General features: G+C 53.5%; 7 protein-coding genes and 1 pseudogene across 8 annotated transcripts, besides 1 other annotated feature; 3 read left to right on the forward strand and 5 right to left on the reverse strand.

The window, feature by feature from the left end:
• Positions 1 to 642: 642 nt before the first annotated feature.
• NCS54_00677500 (Hypothetical protein) lies at positions 643 to 1,649 on the reverse strand (the record flags this gene model as incomplete). The annotated part of the gene is made up of 2 exons (XM_053152221.1): positions 643 to 1,496; positions 1,559 to 1,649. 2 exons carry the CDS (start codon positions 1,647 to 1,649, stop codon positions 643 to 645), a joined length of 945 nt encoding a protein of 314 aa, XP_053008196.1.
• Positions 1,650 to 2,974: 1,325 nt separating this feature from the next.
• NCS54_00677600 (Hypothetical protein) lies at positions 2,975 to 3,979 on the forward strand (the record flags this gene model as incomplete). The annotated part of the gene is made up of 3 exons (XM_053152222.1): positions 2,975 to 3,227; positions 3,298 to 3,814; positions 3,865 to 3,979. The coding sequence occupies 3 exons, from the start codon at positions 2,975 to 2,977 to the stop codon at positions 3,977 to 3,979; spliced, it is 885 nt and encodes a 294-aa protein (XP_053008197.1).
• Positions 3,980 to 4,237: 258 nt separating this feature from the next.
• NCS54_00677700 (Hypothetical protein) lies at positions 4,238 to 7,321 on the reverse strand (the record flags this gene model as incomplete). The annotated part of the gene is made up of 3 exons (XM_053152223.1): positions 4,238 to 5,961; positions 6,018 to 6,383; positions 6,442 to 7,321. 3 exons carry the CDS (start codon positions 7,319 to 7,321, stop codon positions 4,238 to 4,240), a joined length of 2,970 nt encoding a protein of 989 aa, XP_053008198.1.
• A 1,071-nt stretch (positions 7,322 to 8,392) lies between these two features.
• NCS54_00677800 lies at positions 8,393 to 9,921 on the reverse strand (annotated as a pseudogene). The gene is made up of 6 exons: positions 9,631 to 9,921; positions 9,467 to 9,571; positions 9,317 to 9,407; positions 9,168 to 9,264; positions 8,855 to 9,115; positions 8,393 to 8,801 (listed from the first exon to the last, which is right to left on the reverse strand).
• Positions 8,393 to 9,921: a sequence feature.
• Positions 9,922 to 12,372: 2,451 nt separating this feature from the next.
• Positions 12,373 to 13,717, reverse strand: NCS54_00677900 (Hypothetical protein; the record flags this gene model as incomplete). Its single annotated transcript, XM_053152224.1, has 3 exons — positions 13,211 to 13,717; positions 12,980 to 13,154; positions 12,373 to 12,926 (listed from the first exon to the last, which is right to left on the reverse strand). Exons 1-3 carry the CDS (start codon positions 13,667 to 13,669, stop codon positions 12,373 to 12,375), a joined length of 1,188 nt encoding a protein of 395 aa, XP_053008199.1. The 5' UTR covers positions 13,670 to 13,717.
• A 2,263-nt stretch (positions 13,718 to 15,980) lies between these two features.
• On the forward strand, positions 15,981 to 17,672 carry NCS54_00678000 (Arrestin-N domain-containing protein; the record flags this gene model as incomplete). The annotated part of the gene is made up of 1 exon (XM_053152225.1): positions 15,981 to 17,672. One exon carries the CDS (start codon positions 15,981 to 15,983, stop codon positions 17,670 to 17,672), a length of 1,692 nt encoding a protein of 563 aa, XP_053008200.1.
• Positions 17,673 to 18,976: 1,304 nt separating this feature from the next.
• Positions 18,977 to 20,087, forward strand: NCS54_00678100 (GPI inositol-deacylase; the record flags this gene model as incomplete). Its single annotated transcript, XM_053152226.1, has 2 exons — positions 18,977 to 19,208; positions 19,282 to 20,087. The coding sequence occupies exons 1-2, from the start codon at positions 19,016 to 19,018 to the stop codon at positions 20,085 to 20,087; spliced, it is 999 nt and encodes a 332-aa protein (XP_053008201.1). The 5' UTR covers positions 18,977 to 19,015.
• An 865-nt stretch (positions 20,088 to 20,952) lies between these two features.
• NCS54_00678200 (Hypothetical protein) lies at positions 20,953 to 22,763 on the reverse strand (the record flags this gene model as incomplete). Its single annotated transcript, XM_053152227.1, has 5 exons — positions 20,953 to 21,029; positions 21,084 to 21,224; positions 21,659 to 21,721; positions 22,211 to 22,261; positions 22,742 to 22,763. 5 exons carry the CDS (start codon positions 22,761 to 22,763, stop codon positions 20,953 to 20,955), a joined length of 354 nt encoding a protein of 117 aa, XP_053008202.1.
• Positions 22,764 to 23,785: the final 1,022 nt, after the last annotated feature.

Consider the following 23,785-nt stretch of genomic DNA (forward strand, 5'->3'; position numbering starts at 1 on the left):
TGGTCAGCCACTGAAGCAACCTTCAGCAAACGCCACCGTGTCAATGATGCCGCAACCCGCCCAAGGCATGAATCTGAGAATAGAACACAGAAGGGCTGGAGAACTGAAACCCCATTGCATCCTTCTTTCTGCTCTGTTTGTGTTGGCTGTTCCACCGCATTGAGAAGCACAACGGTCCTGCCCCGTCCTCTGGGCACACGGCAGGATGACGGGAGGGGCCTCCATTTCAGCGACTACCCGACGGGCCAGGCTGAGTTGGGTTTCAAGATGGACAGTTCCTCCGTGGACCTCCTCGTGTGTGGTTACCTGTGAGGATAGTGAATTCGCCATGCAAAAGAGCGCTTCCGTATCACACATACAGGCTTGTTCGATCAACGACTATGGCAACCCTCATGCACGAAAGTCGAGCCGAAATGGTCTCACGTGGGGTTTCACTGGGAGAAGCTCGAGTCCTTTTGTACTGGGCAAATCATCTTTCGCCGTGGGCAAGATTCCAATGTTTGTTTTCCGCCTGTTGAAGCAGGAAGCCGTCTCGGATGTTACCATTGTAATGGGAATCTTGGGCCTATCGACCCGTCGATATCGTCCCTTTGCACATGGGACAGAATCGGAAGACTCTTGCCAAACAACGTGGGCAACATGCTAAGCGATAGACATCTTCATGCCGCCGTTGGCACAGATAACGCTGCCCGTAGTCCACCCACTCTCTGCAGAGCACAGCATATCGATGGTGCCTGCAATCTCACTTGTGAATCCTGGCCGTCGGCCACCCATCGATTCGCGTACGATATGGTCGAAGCGCTCGGCGTCCGGCCCTGCCATGGCAAGGACATCAGCCTCACCGTCATATTGCGCCAGAGGCGCTGCGTCGACATAGGGCTGGTTGATATCCCAAAACGTCTTTCCGGCGGCCGCATACATGTCTCCCCATGCAGGCCCAGGGTTGACAGCATTGACTGTGGCGCGAGAGCCCAGCTCACGGCTCCAGGTCCGTGTCATGGCTTCGAGGGCCGCTTTGCTCCCCGCGTAGACGGACTGTCCCTGATAGCCGATGGACGACGATACGCTCGAAACATTCACGATGCGGCCAGCTCGGTTTGCGGGGAGATGCGGGGCGACGGCTTGTGTGAGGAGAAGCGGAGCCAGGACATTGACAGAGTATACACGTTGAAACTCGGTTTCTTGAATAGGACCCTGCTTAGGGTCATTCATGTGCTGGTTCGAAGCAACGCCGGCATTGTTGATGAGTATATCAATTTGGAACGGCTTGTTCGGGCTGTATGAGCCAAAGAAAGATCGTGCTGCCTCAACAATCTTTGCTGCAGCCTCAGCCGGGCTGCTCAAGTCGGCCTGCACAGCAGAGCATTGAACCTTGTGGGAAGACGACAGCTCACTGCAGAACTTCTTGGTAGGTTCAGTCGATGAATCGGACGTGTATACGAGGAGTAGATTGCACCCTTTGGCGGCCAATCTGGCAGCAACAGCAGCACCAATTCCTTTGTGACGAGTCAACTCAAAAAGGACGCGAGACGGTGACAAGATGGGGTGCTTGACAGACCTCGTGAGCCTCCAGTCACGATCCCTAGCTTCGAGTCGTATGGTCGAGCAGTCCCTGGAGAGGACGCAATCTCTGCCTTGGCCTCTGACATGTTGGATGGTGATGGATTGCTTTCGCGGGCGGCTGTGACGACCCCTGCTCGTGTGGTCTGTCTCTTAACCTGGTAACAAACCTTGACCGTGATTAAGACGGTGATTGACAAGCGTAAGACTATCAACGGCGTCACAAATTATGGCATGATTCATGCAAGAGATTTTGCACGTGGGGAGTTAGCCGCCGGATCCCGTGGCAAGAAAATATCTGCGTCCCGCGTCTGCTCCTTGCGTCTGGGGATGGGAAGGAGTGTCGGTGTCCAATATCCGGGACCTCGATGGTTCCTACCCTAGCATTAGCATTTACAGAAGGTGAGGACGGCACGGGAGGAAGGAGGAACCCCCACTATCTACAAGTACCATGTACTTCCCAAGGTCCCAAGGTGCCTCGAGCTATGGTGGGGTAACCCCACCAGTGACGTCGGGTTCTTTTTGGTCTTGGATCCATGAGATGATGGAACTGATTGCTTGCCTCTTCCTTGTCGATATGCTCACTTCTCACTCGCGCGGGGCAAGGCTCAAAAACCCAGCTGACGGAATGGAAGGCGTTTCCAAGCGCCATTGCATTGCAGAGCGTTGCAGCGGCCCTTATAGCCAGCGACGGTCAGGGATCTAGGTCCCCTATGAACCCAACACAGCAAGCAAGGGACGCCTCTCTCGACGCACGATTACACCTCCAAGGTGAGGCCCTCAAGGTCCAGGGGGGCAGTTCCGGAAGCAGGGGTGCCGACCAATCGGCGACCCTCAGATCAGGGCTCCAAACGTCGGTCTCCAGCCGACCGGCGTCGTACATGCTCTAGCAGATGTTCACCTCTGTCGACCGCTCATCCGCCGCGTTTCCCCGGTGCTTTCTGGCGCACCACTCGACGTCCGACACATGCCAGTTCGCGCCAGGTATCAGCCAAACCGCTGTACTCCGGAAGCCTAGAAGCGGGGCGCCCCCTCGCCAAGATGCGGTGATGTCTAGGGCCGTTGCGTCAGGCTCTGCTCCCGGGACTTCCTATCTGGGACGCCGCATCACCCATTGTTGGATCGTAGTGCCATGCGTGGACCGTTGCTTCAGGGATTTGTAAACGACTAGTCCGATGCCATTGTCCGAAATACGGGGGAGAAGTCGGGAGAATGGCAAGGAGATACGGGGGCGGATCCGATCCAACGAGTGTTGAATTAATGAGGGTCCGTTTCTTGGTGTAGGAGCTCATGATCTGAGCTAGGAGCACTCCGGTCTGCCGTTATTCATAACCTCCGCGTCCTCCTCCTCCTTCTCTCCCCTCTATCCATCCTTCTTCCACAACACCCTTGACAACTCCACACAACTATCACCATGTCTGATCTTCACCCACTCAACGGAGGCAACTTTGTCCACAACGACAAGCGTTGGATCGATGGCGGCTCCATCATGAAGCGCTTCTCCCTCGAGGGAAAGACTGCCATCATCACCGGTGCTGCCGCCGGTATCGGCTGGGCCGTTGCTCAGGCCTACGCCGAGATGGGTGCCAACATTGCTCTCTGGTACTTTAGCAACACCAAGGGACCTGAGCGTGCCGAGGAGCTCGCTAAGCAGTACAACATTCAGTGTAAGCTCACATTGGTTGACGGCCATGAGGTTATCTCCAAAGCTATGACCTTCCGCTGACCCGATGACAGGCAAAGCCTACCAGGTTGATGTTAGGGATGCCGAGGCAGTTGAGAAGGCTGTCGACCAGTCTGTCCAGGACCTCAATGGCCGTCTGGACATCTTTGTCGCCAACGCCGGTATCCCCTGGACCAAGGGCGCCATGGTTGACGGCCCTGTCGACCACTACCGTGATGTCGTCCAGACTGATCTTGACGGCACTTACTACTCGGCCAGAGCCGCTGCTAAGCACTGGCGTCGCCAGAAGAACGAGGGTACCACCCTTACTGGTGAGCCCTTGACTAACTACACCTCGGGCAGCTTCGTTGCCACTGCTTCCATGAGCGGCGGCATCGTCAACATCCCCCAGCTTCAGGCTGCCTACAACGCTGCCAAGGCTGGTGTCATTCACCTTGTCAAGAGTTTGGCTGTTGAATGGGCTCAGTATGCTCGCGCCAACGCCATTTCTCCCGGCTACATCATGACCGAGATCTCCAACTTTGTGCCCCAGGAGACCAAACAGATGTGGCACGACAAGATTCCCCAGGGGTAAGTTTATCTTGATGACATGGAGATACTCAGATGCTAACTAGAAACAGACGCGAGGGTGAGCCTCATGAGCTTCAGGGCGCGTATCTTTACCTTGCGTCTGACGCTTCCACCTACGCCACCGGTGCCAACTTTGTCATCGATGGCGGTTACAGCGCCCCTTGAAGAGAGTTATGAATCACGACATTAAAAGGACACGCTTCGTTATTACAAGCGGATTTGGAACGGTATGGAAAGGCAGCATCACGTGTTTGGGCTTATTAGAATACCGTAGACGACATGGGTTATGACATTGGAAAGGACTGAGATCCTATGAGACATGTTTGGTACGACATAAAGAAAGAAAGAAAGAAAGATATACATGCAAAATTTGCAAAGACTCCAGCTCCGTTAAACATTGAATGACAGAAAACGCCCCTGAACTCATTTACCGTATTCTGAACCTCGTCCTCGGGACACGGCTTCATCGTCGCCGAGATCTTCCTCGAGACAAACATCATCATCCCACCTCTCTGGGGTCAAGGGAGAATGAAGGCCGGTACGACGCAAAACACTGGCCTTCAGGTTTGGATCATTTCTCAATCCACTCTGAAGCTTGGCCCGTCTCCTAACGACAAACTCCATGTTCTTCCTCCAAGACACCTTGTCAGCCTGCAGACCTCGACGCATCTCGGGATTGCCATGCGAGATGTTGAGTCTATCCAGCCATTCGACCAAGCTGCCCGCGAGATCAATGAGTTGGCCAAATGTGGCCCGGTCAGCGTCTTCCCTGGTGAGTAGCTTCTGCCCGTACTTGAACTCCCGTGCCCCCTTGTTGATCTCGTTCATGTCCTTGGCGACCATGACCCTCTTGAGCCCATTGAGGACGTACATGGATGCTCGGACCTGGTTGTTGACACTGGGGTTCATTTTGGAGAGATCCTCTCTACACTGCTCGGCCCATTTGTTTGCGTCGTGGATGAGCATGTTTGCCAGCCTGTTGCACCCTTCGCGGAGGGCGAGCTCGACGTAGTTGCGTGTCCGCAGGAAGACGGACAGGTTGAGGTAATTGATCCGGTCCATGAGCGACATCTCGCCTCCTCCCAGGGTAGGAGTTTGGTCGTCGTCGGGCCTGCCGGCCGTTCTAACTGCCCTGGCGGCGGCCCTAATGAGCGCGTCGGCGGACAGCCAGTTGGACTCCCCTTGCTGGCGGAGCTCTTCCACTTCCTGTTCCTTGGCGTCATGGCTTTTTTGTAGGTTGTCAATATTCCTCTGGAGTCGCTGCTTTTGCTCCTTGCAGTCGACCTGCATCTGCTTCTTCTCCTGCCAAAGACACTTTGCCTCCTCAAGTTTCTTTTCAAGACTCTGCTTGAGATCGTCCCTCTCCTTGGTCAGACCTCTGTTATCGGCTCTGGCCTTCTCCAAATTGCCTTGATCGGTTGCATGCTGCGATTCCAGCTGTGCCACTTCCTTTCGAAGGTCGTCAAGCTTCTTGGCGTCGACTTGGAGGTTCCCCGTCTTCTTCTGTTCTGCTTCTATACACTCATTGAGTCTCTGGGGGTCGTCTTGTCGGAGCTTCTCCAGCTTATCCTTTTCGTTTTGGAGCCTCTTAAGCTCAGTTTGGTTAGTCGCCCGTTCCGACTCGAGTTGCTTCTTCTCCTTCTCCAGCTCCTCCTTCTCGCCCCCGACCTTCTTGATGTCGGCTCTGAGGTCATCCCGCTCCCTCCTTAACCCAGTATTTTCTTCTATAAGGTGTATTCTCTCAGTCTGGAGCTTCTTGATCTCGTTCTGGTTCTCCTTGTGTTGTTTTTCCAGTTCCTCCTTTCTCCTCTCAAGCTCCTTCACCTGGCCCGTCAGCGCCTCATTTGCATTCTGGAGGAGAATATTTTCATCATGGCTCTCCACCAGCCAGTCCTTGTGGTTGTTTAGGTCTTCCCTTAGTTTCTTCAAATCTTCTGGCGGGGATGACGCAGGGCGGCCCGCGTTTGCCTTGGCCCTAAGGCTTTGAAGTTGCTCTTCTGCCTCCTCAAGTTTTTTGATCGACTTGTTGAGTTCTTGGGTTTTCTCCTCTTTTTCTTTTATCAGCCGATTAACATCCTCGAGCCTCTCCATCAATTCAGTTTCCTGTCGTGCTAGTTTTCGAATATCTTGTTGGTTCTCTTCATACTCTGAAATCTATATTAGCGGCACGTTGGAAAAGTCTTGTTTCTGGTTGTCAACTTACTCTCTTTCAGTCCTTTGCTGGATCTTTCCAGGGCATCTTTGGTGACGCTGTCTTGTTGTATCTGACCACTGTTGAATGCTTCGTAAGCCGGTGGCCAGCCTTTCTGAAACTCGAGAACCATCCCATCCAAATCGCGGGCCACCTCGTGAAGAAGTCGCACTGCGTCACTCGACATTGCCCCATATTGATTCGATTCGTCGTCAGCGGTGGTAGCCTTGGCTTCCCAGGACTTCACTTTCTCCTTCATGACCTCGTAGAACTCTTGGTGAAAGTGGTTGCCGGCTTGACGATCCCGGTCTGCTGTTTTAGCACGGTCTTCGGCCGCAATCAGGTCGGCCGTGTGCTCGTCAGACACCCTGAATTCATCTAAAGCAAAGATCACCCAAGTCAGCAAAGCAACCAAACAGTTTCGGGCTCTTCTTACCTCCAGCAACGCTCTCCACCTCCTTACGGGTTTTGCCAGCCTCGTACATGACAATCTTGGATTGGAGCATAGCCTTTTCCTTGAGGAGACGGGCTACCTTGTCCTCTGACTGAGAATGTCCGTTGGCCTGCTTTGTAGAATCCATGCCGCCTTGCTGTTGAATCTTGTCCAATTCACTCTGTTTGGACTCCAGCTTGTCTTTGGCTTCGGCGAGCTTAGTCTCTGACTCACTGAACTTCTCTTCAAGCATCTCCACCTGCTCTCCTTTGGACTTTTTGTAATTGTCAAAGTTGTCGCTCAGATCCTGGAGCTGTCTGCTTGATTTGGCCATCTCCTCAGCGAAGAGGGCTTTTAGGCGGTCCACCATCTTGAGCAGCTCGTTGGCGTGGGCGTTGGGGACATCATCTCCGTTCCTGCAGTACTCCTGCAGAGCAGCAATGAGGCCGCTGTCCCGAGTGAGTTTCTCGTAAATCTCATCTCTCAGTGCCGCAGTGACCTCGCAGCCTTGCTCAACTAGGCCCTCCACCTGCTTCTTGGCCCGCTCCATGGGAGGGGTAGTCGGCCTCATGGAGACGCCAAGGGTGTTGAATTCCTCTGTGCCTTGGTTCGTAGCGACTTTGTTGTATGCTGTAACGGCATCATCAACCTCTTCATCAGAGATGGGAACGTTCCGTGCATAGATAAACTCTCGATCGGGATCTCCAATATCTGGGTACGGGTGCCTTGTCCCCCACCAGTCGGGGTTGTGCCTCTGGCGATTCTCCTGGTTTGCGCGGTACTCCGCAATGTCCTGATCAAGTTGATCCCCGTCAGTGTCAGTGGCCTGTTGAAACGAGTCCTCATTGTCGTCGTCAGACTGTTGCCAGTTGTTGCCGTTCATTGCGAATTCGCAATGTTTCGTGTTTTGAGGTGAAAATGCGTTGCCAAAGTGATGTTCTGAGTTTGTTCAAGGAGAACAACAACGAGGGAGCTCGAGGTTATAAATTTGTCTGGGTGAATGGGACCTGGGGAAGGCTCAAAGGTCATGAACAACAAAGAGCACTTGCTTCTCAAAGATATCGGGCTGAATGACACTCAGATCTCATAGGCGAAGGCGTTTTATGGCACAACCCTTGCCTCGTTTCTTGTGGTTGCACACAGAAGACGCTGCTAGAACTACAATGGACGCTCATACTGGGGGGTTTACTTCTTGGATACTTTCAGCTACCATGATGCCTGCATAATGCCTAGGAATATCTTCACTCATGGCAGAAACATGAGCCACCTTCTAGATCAATTGTGATTGTAACCTTTCTCGGGTCTGCTCCAACTGAAGGGTGTTGGTCTGTGAGTTGATCACGACTGGACTTGACCTGTCACGTCCTTTGTTCATGTCTCCCTGGGCCAACCAAATGACAACACCCAAAAACAAAACTGATCTGTGTGCCACACCCCGTTTAGCTTCTTATCAAATGAGTTGACAATAGCTTACTGTATGGCCCCAATCCCAGCTTTCCAAATCCAGTGTGCCACGACTTGCATTCTTTGTTCTGCTAGATAAAGACATGGGTCGGTTAGGCGTTGCCAACGTGGTGTCTACAAGACCACGCTGCCTGGTCAGCCGTCCAATGAATGGCATAGCCTCTCGGTGATGCCGACAGCTTAACCATAGTTAACTCATCTAGACTCGGCCTTTCTTTATCCTGGGCACCGCCATGGCTCATCTTGGAAAGGGGCTCTGTAAGACAGCCTTTTGGACGCACAAATCTCAATACGGAGCTCAGAATTAAACAAGGTTGAGAAAGATGGTCTTTATCTATGGTCATGGTGAGGAACTGTAACATTCCTGGGTATCGTGGCGCCGAATATCGAGATGAATCGCCAACATCGACGCATACAGAGAGTAAAAAGAAACGCCATAAACCAAACCCCCAAAACTCGCTCGCCATAAGCAAAAATGTCTAATGCTGTTTCAAACCGCATTCCATGCCCTTGTTCTCATCTCAACCCGATCCCTTGGATAACCCCTATCTTCAACTTTCACCAACACATCTGTCGTCAACCTAATGCCCTTGTTGGGCTCTCTAAGCCCCACCATGCCCGTCGTCGAGCCAGCATCAGATGCCGCTCCTCTCGTTCCTCGGCTGTAATTCCCCAAGTGAGGATTGCCGAAGCTGGCGTCGTTATGCCAGTCGCCATCAAGAGTGCTGGAGCCGCTGCCACGGGAGAACTTGAGAAACCCGCTCTCGAAGCGGCTTCGGAGCTTGAGCTTGGTAGACATGAGGCGAAGAAGAGGCTGTAGCGCAGGGAAGCAGCCACACCAGAGACCAATGTGAATCTCCAGTGCCGTCCATGGGCACACCCTGGCCATGTTGTAGGTTCTACAAGTTCAGTGTTAGCACGGCCTCTATGAGCAAACCAAAGGTATACCAACGGATCCGAGGCAAAGTCTGTCGTGATAAGCATGCCAGTCTTAATAAATGCCGTGACGGCGGTGAAGAAGCCAACGGAAAAGATGAGGGTCAGTTTGATGATTTTGGGACGAGTCATCATGTTGCTAAAGACCACCCAGAGGGGAAGCGCAAGGAGCACAACGTCGAGGCATGAGCCGACGATGGAGTGTGCCCACAAAACATGGGCCTCCTTTTCTCTGCTGACACATTTCCTATCGGGTTTTCCGGTGTTGAAAAGATCTCTGTCACTCACTGTTAGAGCGGGAAATGACAATCGGCACATACTATACTCACATGATAGGGTTGCACTCGAAAAGGAAGAAGAAGAAGCCGACCAGAGAAATGGCGATGTTGATGAAGGCGGTTATCCAGACGCATACCATGAAATGTGCTGAGATTCAGTCAGTTATCAACTCCCAGAAGGAATATCAAGACACGCTTACGCTCTCTATTCAGACGAGGGAAGAAGGCCAGGATGGATAGTCGAACAAATCCGATTGCCCAGAAGAATATCAGTTGATTAATTGGCAGTAACTATCAAGATATCCGTGTCAGTAATGGTGAACCTTCAGCCCAGACTTGCTCAGACATACCGAGAAGAAGGCATTCAACTGTTCTGGAGTGAGCGAACTTATGTGAGATCCAGCTCCATATCCAACAGCGACGATTTCTCGAGAAGAGTAGGTGACCGCGAGGACCTATATTCACTTCATTAGCAGCCAGCTCGAGCAACAGAAGCAACTAAACACCAACCCACCCAGGCGATAAAGGCCAACAGATCGTCCCACCAAAGAGCTTGTATCATGACACCCCTCACATACAACCTCAAGCTCATAATGACCGACGTGATGACGATGAGGGCAATATTCAGATTCAGCATGACGTATCCATGCGAGTCTTCCGCCTGCGGCTCGACTCTTGGTCCGACCGCCATCTCTTCTCGTTGGTGACGGTGATTGTCGTCGTGATGGAGATGGCCCGCGGGTTCTCCCAGGTGCTCGCCGGGCTCAGGAGTCGTCGGTCTCGGCCGAGTTTTCGAAACAGAATGTCTGATAACCGCGAGAACAAGTGGCAAGACATTGAGTAATGAATCCAAAGTTCAAGGGCGAGCTCGCTCGTTGCTGGAAAAGTCGAGCCCAAGGGGGCGAACTCAAGCCTATTATGGGGGATATATCCCGACTACGCCATACTTGGACGAGGATCTCAAGCCACGGTTCAAGCTTACAGACGACCTAGGCCAAGCGTCGTGCGGAGGATGCAGGGGTATGTAGACATATAGTTCAGCCAAGGTAAGATAGCAGCGCCACCGAGACCCAGAAACAGAGACTCGAGGGGAGGATCCGAACGGATGGAGATTTTGGGCTGGGGCGCGCCTCAATGGGCTCTTGATCGCCGGAGTGGGCAAGGTGTGATTTGTAACCGAGGGCGTCTTCAGTGAAAGGCTGTGGTCGGGGACAGCTGATGAAGGTAAGGAGGCCATATCTGAGACAAGCCCGAGACCTCATGAAAGGAGAAGTGCCAGGCTGAAGCCATAATTGACTTGGGATGTCACTTCGAGGCTTACAGGCTGGATGACATACAATCTGCTGGCATAATTACAGGTCGTGGCGACACATAAGTAAGCCCATCGCAATGATCGAAGAGTCTCGCCAAGGAGACCCCTACGCCGCACAAATCCGAGCTACAGGAGCTTGATCTAGAAAGTTGGGCTCCAAGCATCTACACATCGCAGGACTAAATCACAGAAGTTCCCATTTCAAGACTCTGTTTGTGCTGAGAAACATCATCAACGGGCCGCTTCCCCAGTCATCAATAGGCCGAGGAGGCTTTCCCCCTGTTTCACAGCCAGAGTTTGTTTCGTCTCTTCAACAAAAGACAGCCTGTCGAAGCTCAACTTCCCCCAGATGGCAGTTTGACCAAGGCACAGCTTGCCGCCATGACAATGTCTCGGTGTCAAAAGACGATGGCGTTCGTTGGCGTCCAAGCTAGGCCGATAGCTCTCATCGGCGGGCGGCGGGACACCCGATTCGGTTGCCCTGCGGTTCGGCGCGCCGGGACTTCAGTCCCGTTCCTGGCTAGAAAGAGGCTCGAGCGTGACGGGCGCAATGGACGAGACCCTGTCTCTCTCCTGACAAGTTGGCTCGTTGATTTTTTTTGAGTTGTTGCAGAGCCCACGACGGTTGAGATTTGGGGGACGAGGCCATGTGTCTTTTGCCTTTCGCCAAGCGTCTAGAAGAGTCTGTAAGCGCCTTGCTTCCATGACTGGAATGCTCAACTCGGCTTTTGTGGAATAGTCAACAGGTGTCCGCGATGAGCTAGAACAGACTCTAATGGAGAAACAATCGCTGGCCCAACAAGCTTGACCATCATTATGCCCGAGGCCGTTGTTAGTGCAAGCCAAATGGAGCTGCAAGGGGAAGCAGAGAACATCCAACAGTGAGTACGCTTCAAGGGTTTCTACTGTTTAAACTACAGGCTAGCCTCTAGTCCTGTTTGCTCTGCCGGGTCAAGAACCATCGCAAGTAAATACTTAACCGCCAGCAACCCTCGACTCCGACAGATATTGCACGATAAACCTCTACCTCTATGGTCTGATCAATGCCTCGAGTTGATCACATGGTGCTTCGATAATCAATTCACCGCCGGAGCCGAGGAGATGACTCAAGGCGAGAGCGGTTTTTTTCTCATGTGCCAACCAACGAGCCAGTCATTCTCCCAGACTGAGAGGTTGTTGGTGCGCCTTGTTTCATCTTGATCACAGTGTGGCAATCTCGGATGTAACCTCTTGTTGTGGAGCTGTGTTGGGGGAGAGGGGGAGCTGCAAGTGATTAATCACAGCTCTTTTGGTTAGGATGAGACATCCATGATGGTAACCTCTCCCTTTGTCAAATCACATATCGCTGCGCCTCACAAACATACGAGGTTTTATTGGATCCTAGTACTTCTTGATATGAAACTCGGGCATTACCATCTTCAGGAAAGGAAGCGCTTGTTTCTATCTCATCAATCGCCAACACCAGGCGGGTGATCATGAACAATGCCTCCCTCAGCTCCTTCAAAAACTCTCATAAATATTGACAAAACTAAAATGGTAATGTTAGAGAGGAGAAAGTCTTTCAAAGTAAATAGAGTTCCTAAAGTCCCTTTAAACTCGCTATCTTGTGGGTAAAATATGCGCCAAATATCTACCCCTGAGATCAATCGCTCGCTGAATCAATGCCTCCAACACACATTTCAATCCTATCTATGAGGACCACACTACTCCAAGCACTACCTGGTATCCACAGTCAAGCCTTGAAATTGTACGGTATCCAGTACCCTCCAAGCCCCAATACACAGTACTCCATCCGACCAACAGTGAAGCATCCCAGTCAATGTGATTCCACTGTATGCGAAACGTGAGCCAGCCAGCCAGCGGCAGTTCGCAAGCCCGTCCAAAGCATCACGGGTGCTCCTAAGCCGTATCCTCGTCCATCTGATCCTTTGCCGCCCCGGATCATTACCACAGCTCCTCACTGTGCACCATGTCCTTCGCCACCCGGCCTCCAGAATCTTGTCGGTAGCTTTGTCGCGAAGCAGCAACGTTGGCAAGGTTCAACGGTTCAGGCGGCCCCTTGCGTGATGTCACATCATTCTTCGGGCTCGATGGGTGTAAAGTAGCCTTGGGATGCGAAGGGAGGCCGAGGGAGCCTGGTGGCAACTCGGGAGAGCCCACAGAATCTCTTGCGAGTTTCGAAGAAGTGGGAGAGAGCTGCTTTCGAATATCGGGTTCGTATAGATGGTGGACGGGATGACCGCTTGGAGTCGGAGACTGGATCGGATCTGGTCGTCTGTGACGCTTAGTTCCTCGGGGTGATGTCGAGTCCCAGGCACCAAGGAACGCAGTTCCGGGATGGAACGAGGTCAGGAGGCCGCCAGCAAAGAATGGCAATACTCCTCCAAGCACCATAAAAGCAGACTCATTCTGGAAGAGGCTCCCCGACACTTCATCCGCAAACTCAACGAGGCGATAGATCGAGTAGACGATAAGGAGAGTCGACGCTATTTCCATTGCTAAGCCCTAGAGTTAGCGAGGGCCACAGTCGTTACAGAGTAGGACCAATTACCCATGAGGAACTTCTTGAAATGGGAGGACGAGTAGATCTGGACATGTCTAGCATCAAGGCTTCCTCGTTTGGTGCTGAGGCCCAGGGTAAACCAGAAATGCAGTCCAGTGCATGCCACCAATGCGGCGGCTTGGATGGCCAAGCCAGCGGCTGTGACAATTGCGCCTTGCTTTCGCTACTCCAATGTCAGCTTATCACAGCCTTGTTATCACCATGCTCAGGAGTACATACAGTAACTCCGCTAGACTCGTATGCTGTAAAGATGATGCCGATTAGCTGCAATAGCATACTGCCAGCGCTGAGTCCCCAAAAGCCGAGACCAGCCAGGAGTGGCTTGAACGGGCAGATGGGCTCCCCATAGATGCCTAGGATATGAGGGAGGATGATAAAGATGGCGAGGCTGAGAAACGACGGGCCGAGAACTGTCCCAAACAAGAAGAGGAAGAAGTGGCCTTGGTGGTCTCGGTTTGAGTGTAACAGGAGCCGGCCGATGAATCCCAACACTTCGAAAAAGAGACCAGTTGTGAGCACCGCAGAGAATAGATATGTTCGCGATCGAAAGCCGAGATAGGGGGCCGCCAGAGCGAGAAGGAGAAAGGCGACCAGTAGGACAGCATTGCCGCCTACGCTTGGGTTGTACGCGTAGAAGCCACCAAAGGCTGGACAGGTTGAACCACAGTCTCCTGCCATCGTCGATTGTCGACCAGCGATGGCTGGCAAGTTATCATGACAGGCTTGGCAACCGAGGCAAAAACAGAAAGGAACCAAGAGCAAGACACAAGAGGCTTGGCCCACTACATATACACATACTGCCTACGGGGTGCCAGGCCAGGCCATCACAGTTACGTGCCGGTCTGAGCAGAGACATGCATGTGAGGCTCTGCAGCTACGGGGCGCTGTAGAAGAATGGTCACAATTGGAGGGGCCATGGCTGCAGTGCAACAATCCGGACCGTGACCCATGGAGGCAGTTGGACGCCTTCCAGAGATGTCCTTCTCAGTGGCCAATGAAGTGTAGGGCTGAGAGCGGGAACTTGCGAGACGTAAAGCCCGATGGGCGGAGAGAGCCAACCAGCTTTGGGCACGATCGACATGGAAGAGCACAAGGGTGCACGTATCGTGCAAAGTGCAAGTACCTCGCCATGGCAACCAGTCATCGGCTGAGGAGGCAATGCGCGGGAATTCGAGGTGAGCCACGAAAGACGAGCTGACGATTTGACCCGATACCCTTGTATGCCACCGGGGTGAAGAGTGCTTGCGAGAACAAGAGCGTTACGCAGGCAGCGTGTATGTGACGACTTGACATGGCCATGCCAACTGCAGAACCTTTTGCGACTGAAATCATGGCAATGGGAGAGTATATCCCGGGCCAAGCCAGGATCGATTTTACCAGGGCGGAAGGTCAATCTCTTGCCTGCAGGACACAATCTCTGGTCAAGGTGTTGGCGGAGTTGGGGGCCAAGCCTGCCAATCACAGCCAGATCAAGCGGGGAACAGCGGCAGCCTGCACCGCGCGGAGAGCGATGCAGGGCCACGAAGTCGGTGAGATATCACTCTGGTTGGTGGACGAGCGCCAGAGGAGGCATCCATCTTTGGCGGCAAGCGGGCCGCATCGTTCCATTCCGCGAGCTGGGGGCGCTGAAGACGACTGCGACTGGTCGTCGGGAGTTTTGTTTGCAAGCATGTTCCGGCTGTGACAGATGGATCATGGCATGATTTAAGATTCGTGTTGGTGCGGAAGCGCGCAGTAGGCCTGGGACTGGGCTCGTACTATGCATGAGAGTGCTTCGGGAACAGGGCTATTGCTTGAAAGGAAGTTTAGTCGACCTCGGAGCATTTCGATCGACTCAAAGTGGACAATTTGGGGGCTGGTCCTGGGGTCCTGGGGGACCCTTGATATGCAGTTGGTTCGACGTGCAGTGCCAAGTGGGCGACGAAACGGCTCGGAGGCGGGCCCGGGAGCTGTCGATCTCGGCCCTGGTGCCCTGACAGACACTTACTGCCGATATGGTGTGGTCGTGTTTGTTGGCTCAGGCCTGTGGCCTGTATCCACTCTGCCGGCATGATGAAGCCATCCAGTCCATGGAATGTGATGGCATTTCCACTCAATGCTGTTGGTTGATCTCCCATCGGCCGGCAAGTGGAGGCGAAGACCTGTTTGACTGCTGGATCGAGCAGGTGCCTATCATGAACTGGCTGTCACCAACATCTCGAGTCTGCATCTGCAACGTTCGCGGTGGCAACGCGGCACGCGGCACCTCGAGACCCGCTGATGAAGGCCGCCTGTCTGAGACCTCTTCCGGGGAGTCCTAGAGACTTCTCCACAGGAACTTTGGGCTTGGTTGGGAGTCATCGCGGCACAGTCGGGAGGGGATATTTTATCAAGAGTTGGTCGCGTGAATTCCGGTGATGGAACAAGTCCCGCTGAGGAGAACTATCCCTGCCCGGAGGGACTTTTGCGATGTTGAAAGATTGAGGATGAATGGAGCGGTTGCTTTTAAAAGGACCTCCCATGGACCTGGCAGTTTGGCGCGGCAGTGTCTTGTCGGTCACAAGTGACTCCGGCCGCCGTGAAAACCAGATGAAAGGCACCAGCCACGAGGAACTTAGCCACATGACATAATGCCTGAGCCACTCCCAGCTAAGGTGCTGACCGCCCGCCACATGGGGGCTTGGCTGGGAGGCTGAGCATTGGTGACGAAGCTCCATCCGAAGCTTCCCCAGACCAACGCTTTATGAACCGCTTCTCATGCAAACATCGGTATCCATGAGAAATTGCCAACTCCTGGCGCCTTTCAGAAGGATAATCCAGGTCTGAATTGCTGCATACTACACATACGGCCACCCTTTTTGGTCATCAAAGGGCACATCACTCTCCGCTCACCCCATTTGCTATCACACCTCATTGGGCCATTAGGCCCAAATCGTCTCATTCCTCCATCACCTCACGTCGCACATCAGCCTCTGTTTCGTGTCCAGCTCGGAGCTTCTATTCGCCCATCATGTCCATCCGCATAGCTTTGGACCAGCAGCCTGAGTTCTACACCAATCTTGACTTCATCCGCGGCCGCATCATCTTGGGTCTCAACCGCCCAGAACAAATTGGCAGTATCGTTGTCAAGCTTGAAGGCGAGTCGGGTACGGCTCTACAAGCTCCCAACGCCTTTGACGCAGATTACGCTCCTAGGCCACCAGGAGCTCCCCAGCGTCCCCCTGGTAGCCTTGCAACTGAGAACCACAAGATCCTCTACAAGCTCCAGCAGGTCTTTCCAGATGACTACTACGCCAGCTCTTCAAGTCCATATGGCTCTTATCCGCTCCAGGCAGGCGAGCATGAGTTCCCATTCAATTTCAAGCTTCCCATCAACAATGCCTGCAGCGACCCTGAGGCCATGTCAAAGATTGGTGGCGTGGCAAATGTAGGCGGCTTTGGGGGTGGTGGCCTTTTTGGTATTGGAGGTGTGAGAGTCATGGACGGAAGCAAGCAACTCTACCTTCGCCATGTCACCCGCACACTGCCACCCTCACTGACTGGATATCCTATGGAGGCCGAGATCCGTTACTACATCAAGGTCACAATCCAGCGTCCAGGGCTGCTCAAAGAGAACTGGCGCTATCAGATTGGTCTCAAGTTCCTACCAATCGAGCCACCACGGCCCAAGCACACGGCCCAGGAGGCCTTTGCTCGTAGGCCGTTTACGTTCCGGCCAAGGTCCCCGGCGCCGGACAAGAAGCGCAGTACACTCTTCAGCTTCAAGGGTAGTGAAGACTCCAAGGCCGCCTCCACCCCGGAGCCGTCCCCCGACACCGCTCCGGCTCCGGCTATCGAGATTTCGGCCCGTCTGCCCCACCCCAGTATACTGACTTGCAATAAGCCCATTCCGCTAAGGCTTATTGCAAAGAAGTTGAACAACAACCCGGAACAGGTCTTCCTGGTTTCGTTTCAGATGGATCTGATTGGCCGTACAGATGTTCGGGCTCAAGAGCTTCACAACCAGAAACTTAACCGATGGGTTGTCGCCGCCAACTCCAACCTCAACATCCCCTTGACTTCCTCACCGGAGGATGAGGTTGGAAAGGAGCTAGTGATCCCCGACGATGTGTGGAAGAATATGCCTCTTCCCAACACCGTCGCACCATCATTTGTCACCTGCAACCTCTCCCGAAGGTATGAGCTTGAGGTCAAGCTTGGGTTGTCTTGGGGCAAACCCAAAAAGGGCATTGCATCCAGAGACCCATCCAAGAACCCCCAGGTCATCCATCTACCATTGCACTTTGCTCAGTTGGAGGTATTCTCTGGTATCACTCCACCACCCGAGCTGGTCGAGGCGGCGAGGTCTAGTCGGCCGGGACGAGCGACCTTTACTGGGAATCCACCCGCCAACGGCTTACCTCCTCGTCTGCCGCCCCGAACAAACACGGCGAGTGCCTCGATGGCACCACCTCAACAGCAGCAACATCGACCACCTCAGGCTGCTCACCAAGTACCTCCTCAACCAGCTCATGATCCGCTATACCCGCCGCAGCTGGCACCAGGTCAGGATGTACCACCATATGACGATGCGCCGCCTAGCTACGATGAGGCTATGGCAGAGAACCTATCAGGCCCCTTTGATGGAATGCAGTCACGACCGGCTTACAGTGGCGTCACCAACGAAAACGCACCAAGCCAGCTGCCCCCTGAAAAGAACTAAAGTGTTGCAAAGCACGGGTTGAATGTTTAAATTCTAATGCACTTAACTGTAATGACGACAGCGGGCGTTGTGGATGGATGGGTAGGATGGGATGGAATGGGGGGCTTGGGGAGTTGGGAGAGCAATGCAGTTAGATGCCCGTTGGATCATACCCAGTAGCATGCGCTTTGCCCATGATCGGTCAGGAGTTTCGGAGACGAGCTTTATTGAGAGGGATTAATAACATACTCGCATGAGGGATCCATGCATCAAGCCTTGTTGCCAAATCTGAGCATCTATGATTCAGCTTGACCGTTTGCCCACCTGACTCTTACATAAACCGAAAGCATTAGGTGCCTGAGTTGCTTGCTTGCCTCCATCATTTGAGCTTCCTCTCACCCCACCCTGTACCCAAGATGAGATATAAAAGGATGCAGAAAGGGATCATCCAAACGTGTCATTCATTGATAATCTGAGGCTCAACTCCGCACTTCCAACATGGTGTGCTACACTGAGACTTGATGACGTTCAAGGAGTGCGAGCCTAGATATAAGATGCTATGTCGACGAAGGAGGCGCTGAGTTTTTCCATATACGATACAGTTTTGCTACCGATCCTAACCCGCTCGATTCTCCCGGTAAAAACATTCCAGTCTCATCGTAAACCCGCCTTAGTACTCCAAACAACAGGTCCATAGCGATGCCTTTCCAAGCATGGCCTTATCCATCCACCCAGCCATCTCGTAGCAGACAAACAAAAGCGGGACAAGGATGCCATGCTTGACCTGTCTCTGCATGAACTAGCATCTCGCTCTGGCATCCATTGAGCTGAGTGTTTAACCCCGGCGGTTTAATTTAAATGCAGCGCGGCGCCAACACAATAGAACCACACAACAGACAACATGTGTTTCTCAAATAAATTAGACACAGACCATAGTAAGAGGAAATTGATGGCCTGATACGTTCAAATCGTCCCCAAACTGCTCAAAGTTAGTCGGTCGAATGGCTTGTTTGTTCTGAGTCTACAATCCGTGTAGGGTGAGGACGAGCCGAACATCTAATATGTCAGTGAGAACACAGGACCACTGATCATTATAAATGTTGTTATACGCCTTTCTTGACTGGTTAGTTATAAATTCTTGGAGTCTTTGGTCCAAGTGTTACTGAGACAACAGTTTGTAGTTCGTACTTCCAAGCCAATGATCGAGTCCCTTCAGTTGAGACCAAACTCCAAAGCTTCTCGACCAGTAAAATCACCAGCGCAAAAATTCCATCCGTGACGTCACCTCCACCTGCCCCCAACGCCGAGCCGTCCGAGGCACTTTGCAGACGATTACATCCCCAAGCTCATGCGACTCCAGATCCATGAGCAGATCAGCACTCTTGCGCAGGGCGCTCATTTTGGCATCGCCAAGACCATCACCAAGCATACAATGGCTTCCAATTATTAGCCGAGGCTTCTCGTCCGGCCGGTATCTGTGGCGTTCTGAGGACCCTCGGATAAAGGCTTTGGGAAGGGAGATATCAGATGACTATGCCACGATCCGAGAAAAGTACAGTATGTTGATACTCCTCTGGAAGAGCTAAGAGGGTGAGTAGAGACGTCAAGACTTCTGCTAACATTTTGGTAGAGACTCCAAAATACCCCATCGTCCTTGCTCATGGCCTCTTCGGCTTTGCTGAGCTTCGCCTCGCATCCTACCTCCCAGCCGTCGAGTACTGGCATGGCATCCGAGATGCCCTCACCGCACAGGGGGCGACAGTCCTGACACCTACCGTGCCTCCGTCCTCCTCCATCGCCGATCGCGCCGCCGCCCTTCGCTCTGCCCTCGAAGCCCATGCGCCTGCCCCCGAGGCCGTCACCATCATCGCACATAGCATGGGTGGCCTCGACGCTCGATACATGCTCGCCCACCTCAAGCCCCTCCCCGTCCGAGTCGCTGCCCTCGTAACCGTCGCCACGCCGCATCGCGGAAGTGCCTTTGCCGACTACCTCCTCGACGAGCAGATCTCGCCGTTACACCTCCCCCGGCTATACTGGATGCTCGAACGGGCGGGCCTCGGCACTGCGGCCTTTGCGCAACTGACAAGGCGATACATGGCTGAGGAGTTCAACCCGAGCACCCCCGACTGCCCCGATGTACACTACTTCTCATACGGAGCAGCCGTCGAGCGACCGGCGCTGCTGAGCCCGTTCCGGCACCCACATGCCGTGATGACCAAGGCCGAGGGACCCAACGATGGGCTCGTCAGCGTCGAGAGTAGCCACTGGGGCACATACAAGGGGACTCTCCTCGGGGTGAGCCACTTGGATCTGATCAACTGGTCGAACCGGGTGGGATGGACGGTGCGCGAGTGGATGGGCATAAGACGAACCTTTAACGCGATTGCGTTTTATCTGGACATTGCCGACATGTTGGCAAAGGAAGGATACTGAGTTCTCTCTCACCTCTGCGATTGAAAGCAGGGCTGTGTACTTGTATGCATGAGTGGTTAGACTTAGACTTTTTGTAAGATACAGGCGGGTTTGCAGCGCGGTGTCGTTTTTCGCAGCCGGAACATGCACCCCAGATCAATGGTCTGCAGTCTGTGGGGGCCTCATAGAGGCGATGAAGCTTAAAGGGGAGTATGCAGACTGATGCGAGAGCATTGGTGAGTGTTGAAGGAATGAAGGGCGTCTTTGTAGAATTCTGAGATCAGCAAGGCTGTTATCATGGTTGCGTCTTTTGTTGATCTGTCAAGCGGGTGAGAAGAAGCGTTGCCTAGAGTCATGTCCATATGTGCAAACGATTGTGTCGTGATCAATTCGCTATTAACTTGGCTCGGGCCGAAAACTCACGATACTGTCAACTCATTCATCATCACCCATGCTTAAACATGGTCATCATCGGTAAGGAGAAACAATCAATTGCATTGCTTCAAACAGGTAGGTATCAGTAGCATTAGAATATAGAATACAGCCACCTTGCCGCGAACACTCGACAAGAACCCGTCCTCCAGCACATTTGTCCCACTCGATCCGGTGGTATGAGGGTATGTACAGAGTGTCGCACACCGCTCTCGTCGGCCGATAGCGTAGCGTAGCGACCGGGCCGACCAGGGCGGCGGGCGAGGAATTGATGGGGGACGTAACCGATATTTGACTGGGATACGGGGTCACAGTCGGTCACCCGGTGTGTCGCAGAAAGGCACCTTGTCGTAACACCACTTGAGGGCCCCCGAGGCATATAATCCAAAAGACGCTCATGACTACGCCTCGGGCCACCCTCCTCTCCCCTCGACCCCTGGCATCTTAACGTCGTCTAGACCACAACGGCCTTGTTGGCCTTGCGAGCGGCCAGCTTCTTGTGGATGAAGAGGCCGAGGAGACCGATGGCGACTGTGCTATTTAGAATTTGCGCTCTTGCTAGAATGAGAAAGTGAAGCAACTTACCGACACCGACAATGCAGAAGACGACCATGACACCAGGCTCCCGGGCAGCCCAGTTCTTCTCGCGCTTGACGAGCTGGTTGACGACCTCGTCGCGGGTGATGAGAGACTTGATGGCGGCCATTGTGTCGAGAGTGGAGATTGCTACTCAATGTTAGTTATCATGTTTTGATCCAGACTGAGTGACAGGATTAAAAAAATGATAATGCTGAGGTTTCCAGATGCCCTGAGCCGAGATCATTGACCGTCCAATCTACACCAATTTCAAAATCATGACCAAGCCGTCCATCAATTGAGCCACGAGCGAGCGAGTTGAGGGCGAGCAAAACCGTATCGGCGCATTTGCTTGGCAAGCGTCATTGGCAGCCATCATCCCAGGCGCAGAGGCCGGCAGAGGAGCCGGGATCTTGAGAGCACAGAGGCGGCGTCGGCGTCGGGCGACATGGAGGGCAGATGATGGTTGGTCATGGACTTGGTCTTGACTTGGAATTGGTGATGATCGGGTCGAACAATGGGCTTGAGTCGGGGGTAGGAAAACGCGCAGCAACGGCAGCAAAAGGACAAGATGTGTGGCATACCTTTTGAAGCTTGGAGGGTGATGAAGAAGCAGCAAGTGAATCTGGTCGCGAAGGCGGGCTTTGCTGTGGTTTTGTTGATCAGCTCTCGGCACCAAGAGACACCAAAGGTCGCAAAAAGTGGAGACGACAGCGTCACGCCCCGAAAAAAAGCTTGGGCCAGACAAAGTGGATTCGACTGGACGAGAAAGTACAGGACAGGACAGGCCAAGGGCGAGCCAAGTCAAGCAGAACAAAAAGCTTGCAAGGCGACGCCGAGCAGAGCCAGAGCCAGGGTCCCGTCCGTCTCTCTTCTCGCTGTTAGTGTTAGTGGTAAGGGGGGGAGGGGCGTGGGCGTCTAGGGTGGTAGGCAGAGGGTGGCGGGATAAACAGGCATTTGGGGATTGTGGTGCGCTCTTTTCACGGCACGCACTGTGCGGCGAACCTGACGCGGAAAAAGGGCCCTGGGATGAGTGGATTTCTGGGTGATGATGATGTTCCAGCTGCGTAGCGGATCTCCATATGGCACGGATGAGACGGGGGGAGTGACGGTAGAAGCTAGCAAGTGGGACTTACAAGATGGCGCTGGGTCTGCGAACCTGCAAAACAAAAACACGCTGGTTGTCACTTGGGATGGTCAATTGGAATCTGCTTGGCGTGTCTGAGTCTCCAAGGGAGGTTTTTAAGCAAGAGTCAGGACTCAATGGGACGGTTAGGACGGGTTCGAAGAGAGTGCAAGGCGAGTCGAGAGAAAAGGAAAAGGCTGGAGGAAAGCTCCGCCAAAAGGTAACAGGATCAGCAATTTGGCGAGGCATATTCCACTCAGCCCGGGCCAGACCAAACAACAACAATGGATTGACCGAGGATGATGGACGACAATTCCCAACAACCAAACCATCCGTCCATCCATCCATTCATGAGGCGACGCCGAGAGGCACCCGAGATTCGCGAGAATTATGCCTGCCTACCTCTAACGAACGAATTGGAGGCCCTGGAAAGAAGAGAGGTCGAGTCCCGACTCGCCAGTGTCCTGTAATCATCGCTCACTCCCCCGTCGTTAGGGACTCCCGTCTCTTGATGATGGCGAAACCCATCCCATCAGCATACCTCGACGAGAGGTAGCTCCCATGTCACCAGCTACCTCGACTCTGCAGGCCCATACCGCTTCCAGCCTCCAGACCAGGCCAGCGTTTCGCCAATTGCTCCCTCCACGAACGGGCCGCTTGTACAGCAGCGCGAGCCCCGGTCCCTGGTACTAGCTTCGATACGCTCAGGTCCCGTACTGGCGCTAGACCCTGGGTAGCAAGGCAAGCAGAGCGGCCTACCCAGCCATCAATATCCGACGTGAGAGAGAAAAAAAAAAAAGGACAGGACTCAGAGGGTCATCTCTGGTGCAACTCGGAACACGGCAGTCAAGGGCGGTGCGGTGAGATGACCCATGTGGGGAAGCCTTGCCGATTTCAAGCTCCATCCCACTCGTGGTCCCACGGCCCACGAGGGCCATGAAATGCATGCGTGCAGTGCAGTCCATGCAGCGAAGCAAGCAGATTGCAGCGTGCAGAAGCTCTGCATCAAGTACAGTGCTAGTACAGTGCAATCTCAGCGAGCGCCTCTACTCTGCCTGCCCTGCGACAAGGTGAGCTGCGCGAATTTCTGGTCATCAACATCCATTCAACGATAGAGGGCGGTCCTGTCCTGTCCTGTCGGTCATGATAACCCGTCGCTAGAACGATGCGAGAGAGATTGCGAAAGGGGTCCAAGATGAGGGCGACTCCATTCTCGTGCCGTTTCGCCAGAACCGGATCGAGGGTTCTAGCCTCACCTATCCCACGTCTCTCTGCTCCAGCTCCATTGCGGTCATTGTTGTTGTTGTTTTTGTTGTTTGATTACATTCGTGATGGGAGATGAGACTGGACCTCGACTGGCATTGTCCGTTGATGAGCCAATTGACGGCCTACCCCGTCCCTCGGCACATTGCTCTGCTCTACCAGGCTCAATGGATTGTCAATGGACTCGTACTCCCGAAAAGCCCTGCTCCTTCAGCTGTTTCATCACTGGAAAGCATCGCATCAAAGCCATCTGAGCTGTATCAGAGAGCGACGGCCTCTCCAAGTTCCTCGGGCGAGCCCCATCTCAAAAGCCACGTCCCCA

Source organism: Fusarium falciforme, chromosome 5, assembly GCF_026873545.1.
Source record: "Fusarium falciforme chromosome 5, complete sequence".
Taxonomy (NCBI): Eukaryota; Fungi; Ascomycota; class Sordariomycetes; order Hypocreales; family Nectriaceae; genus Fusarium; species Fusarium falciforme.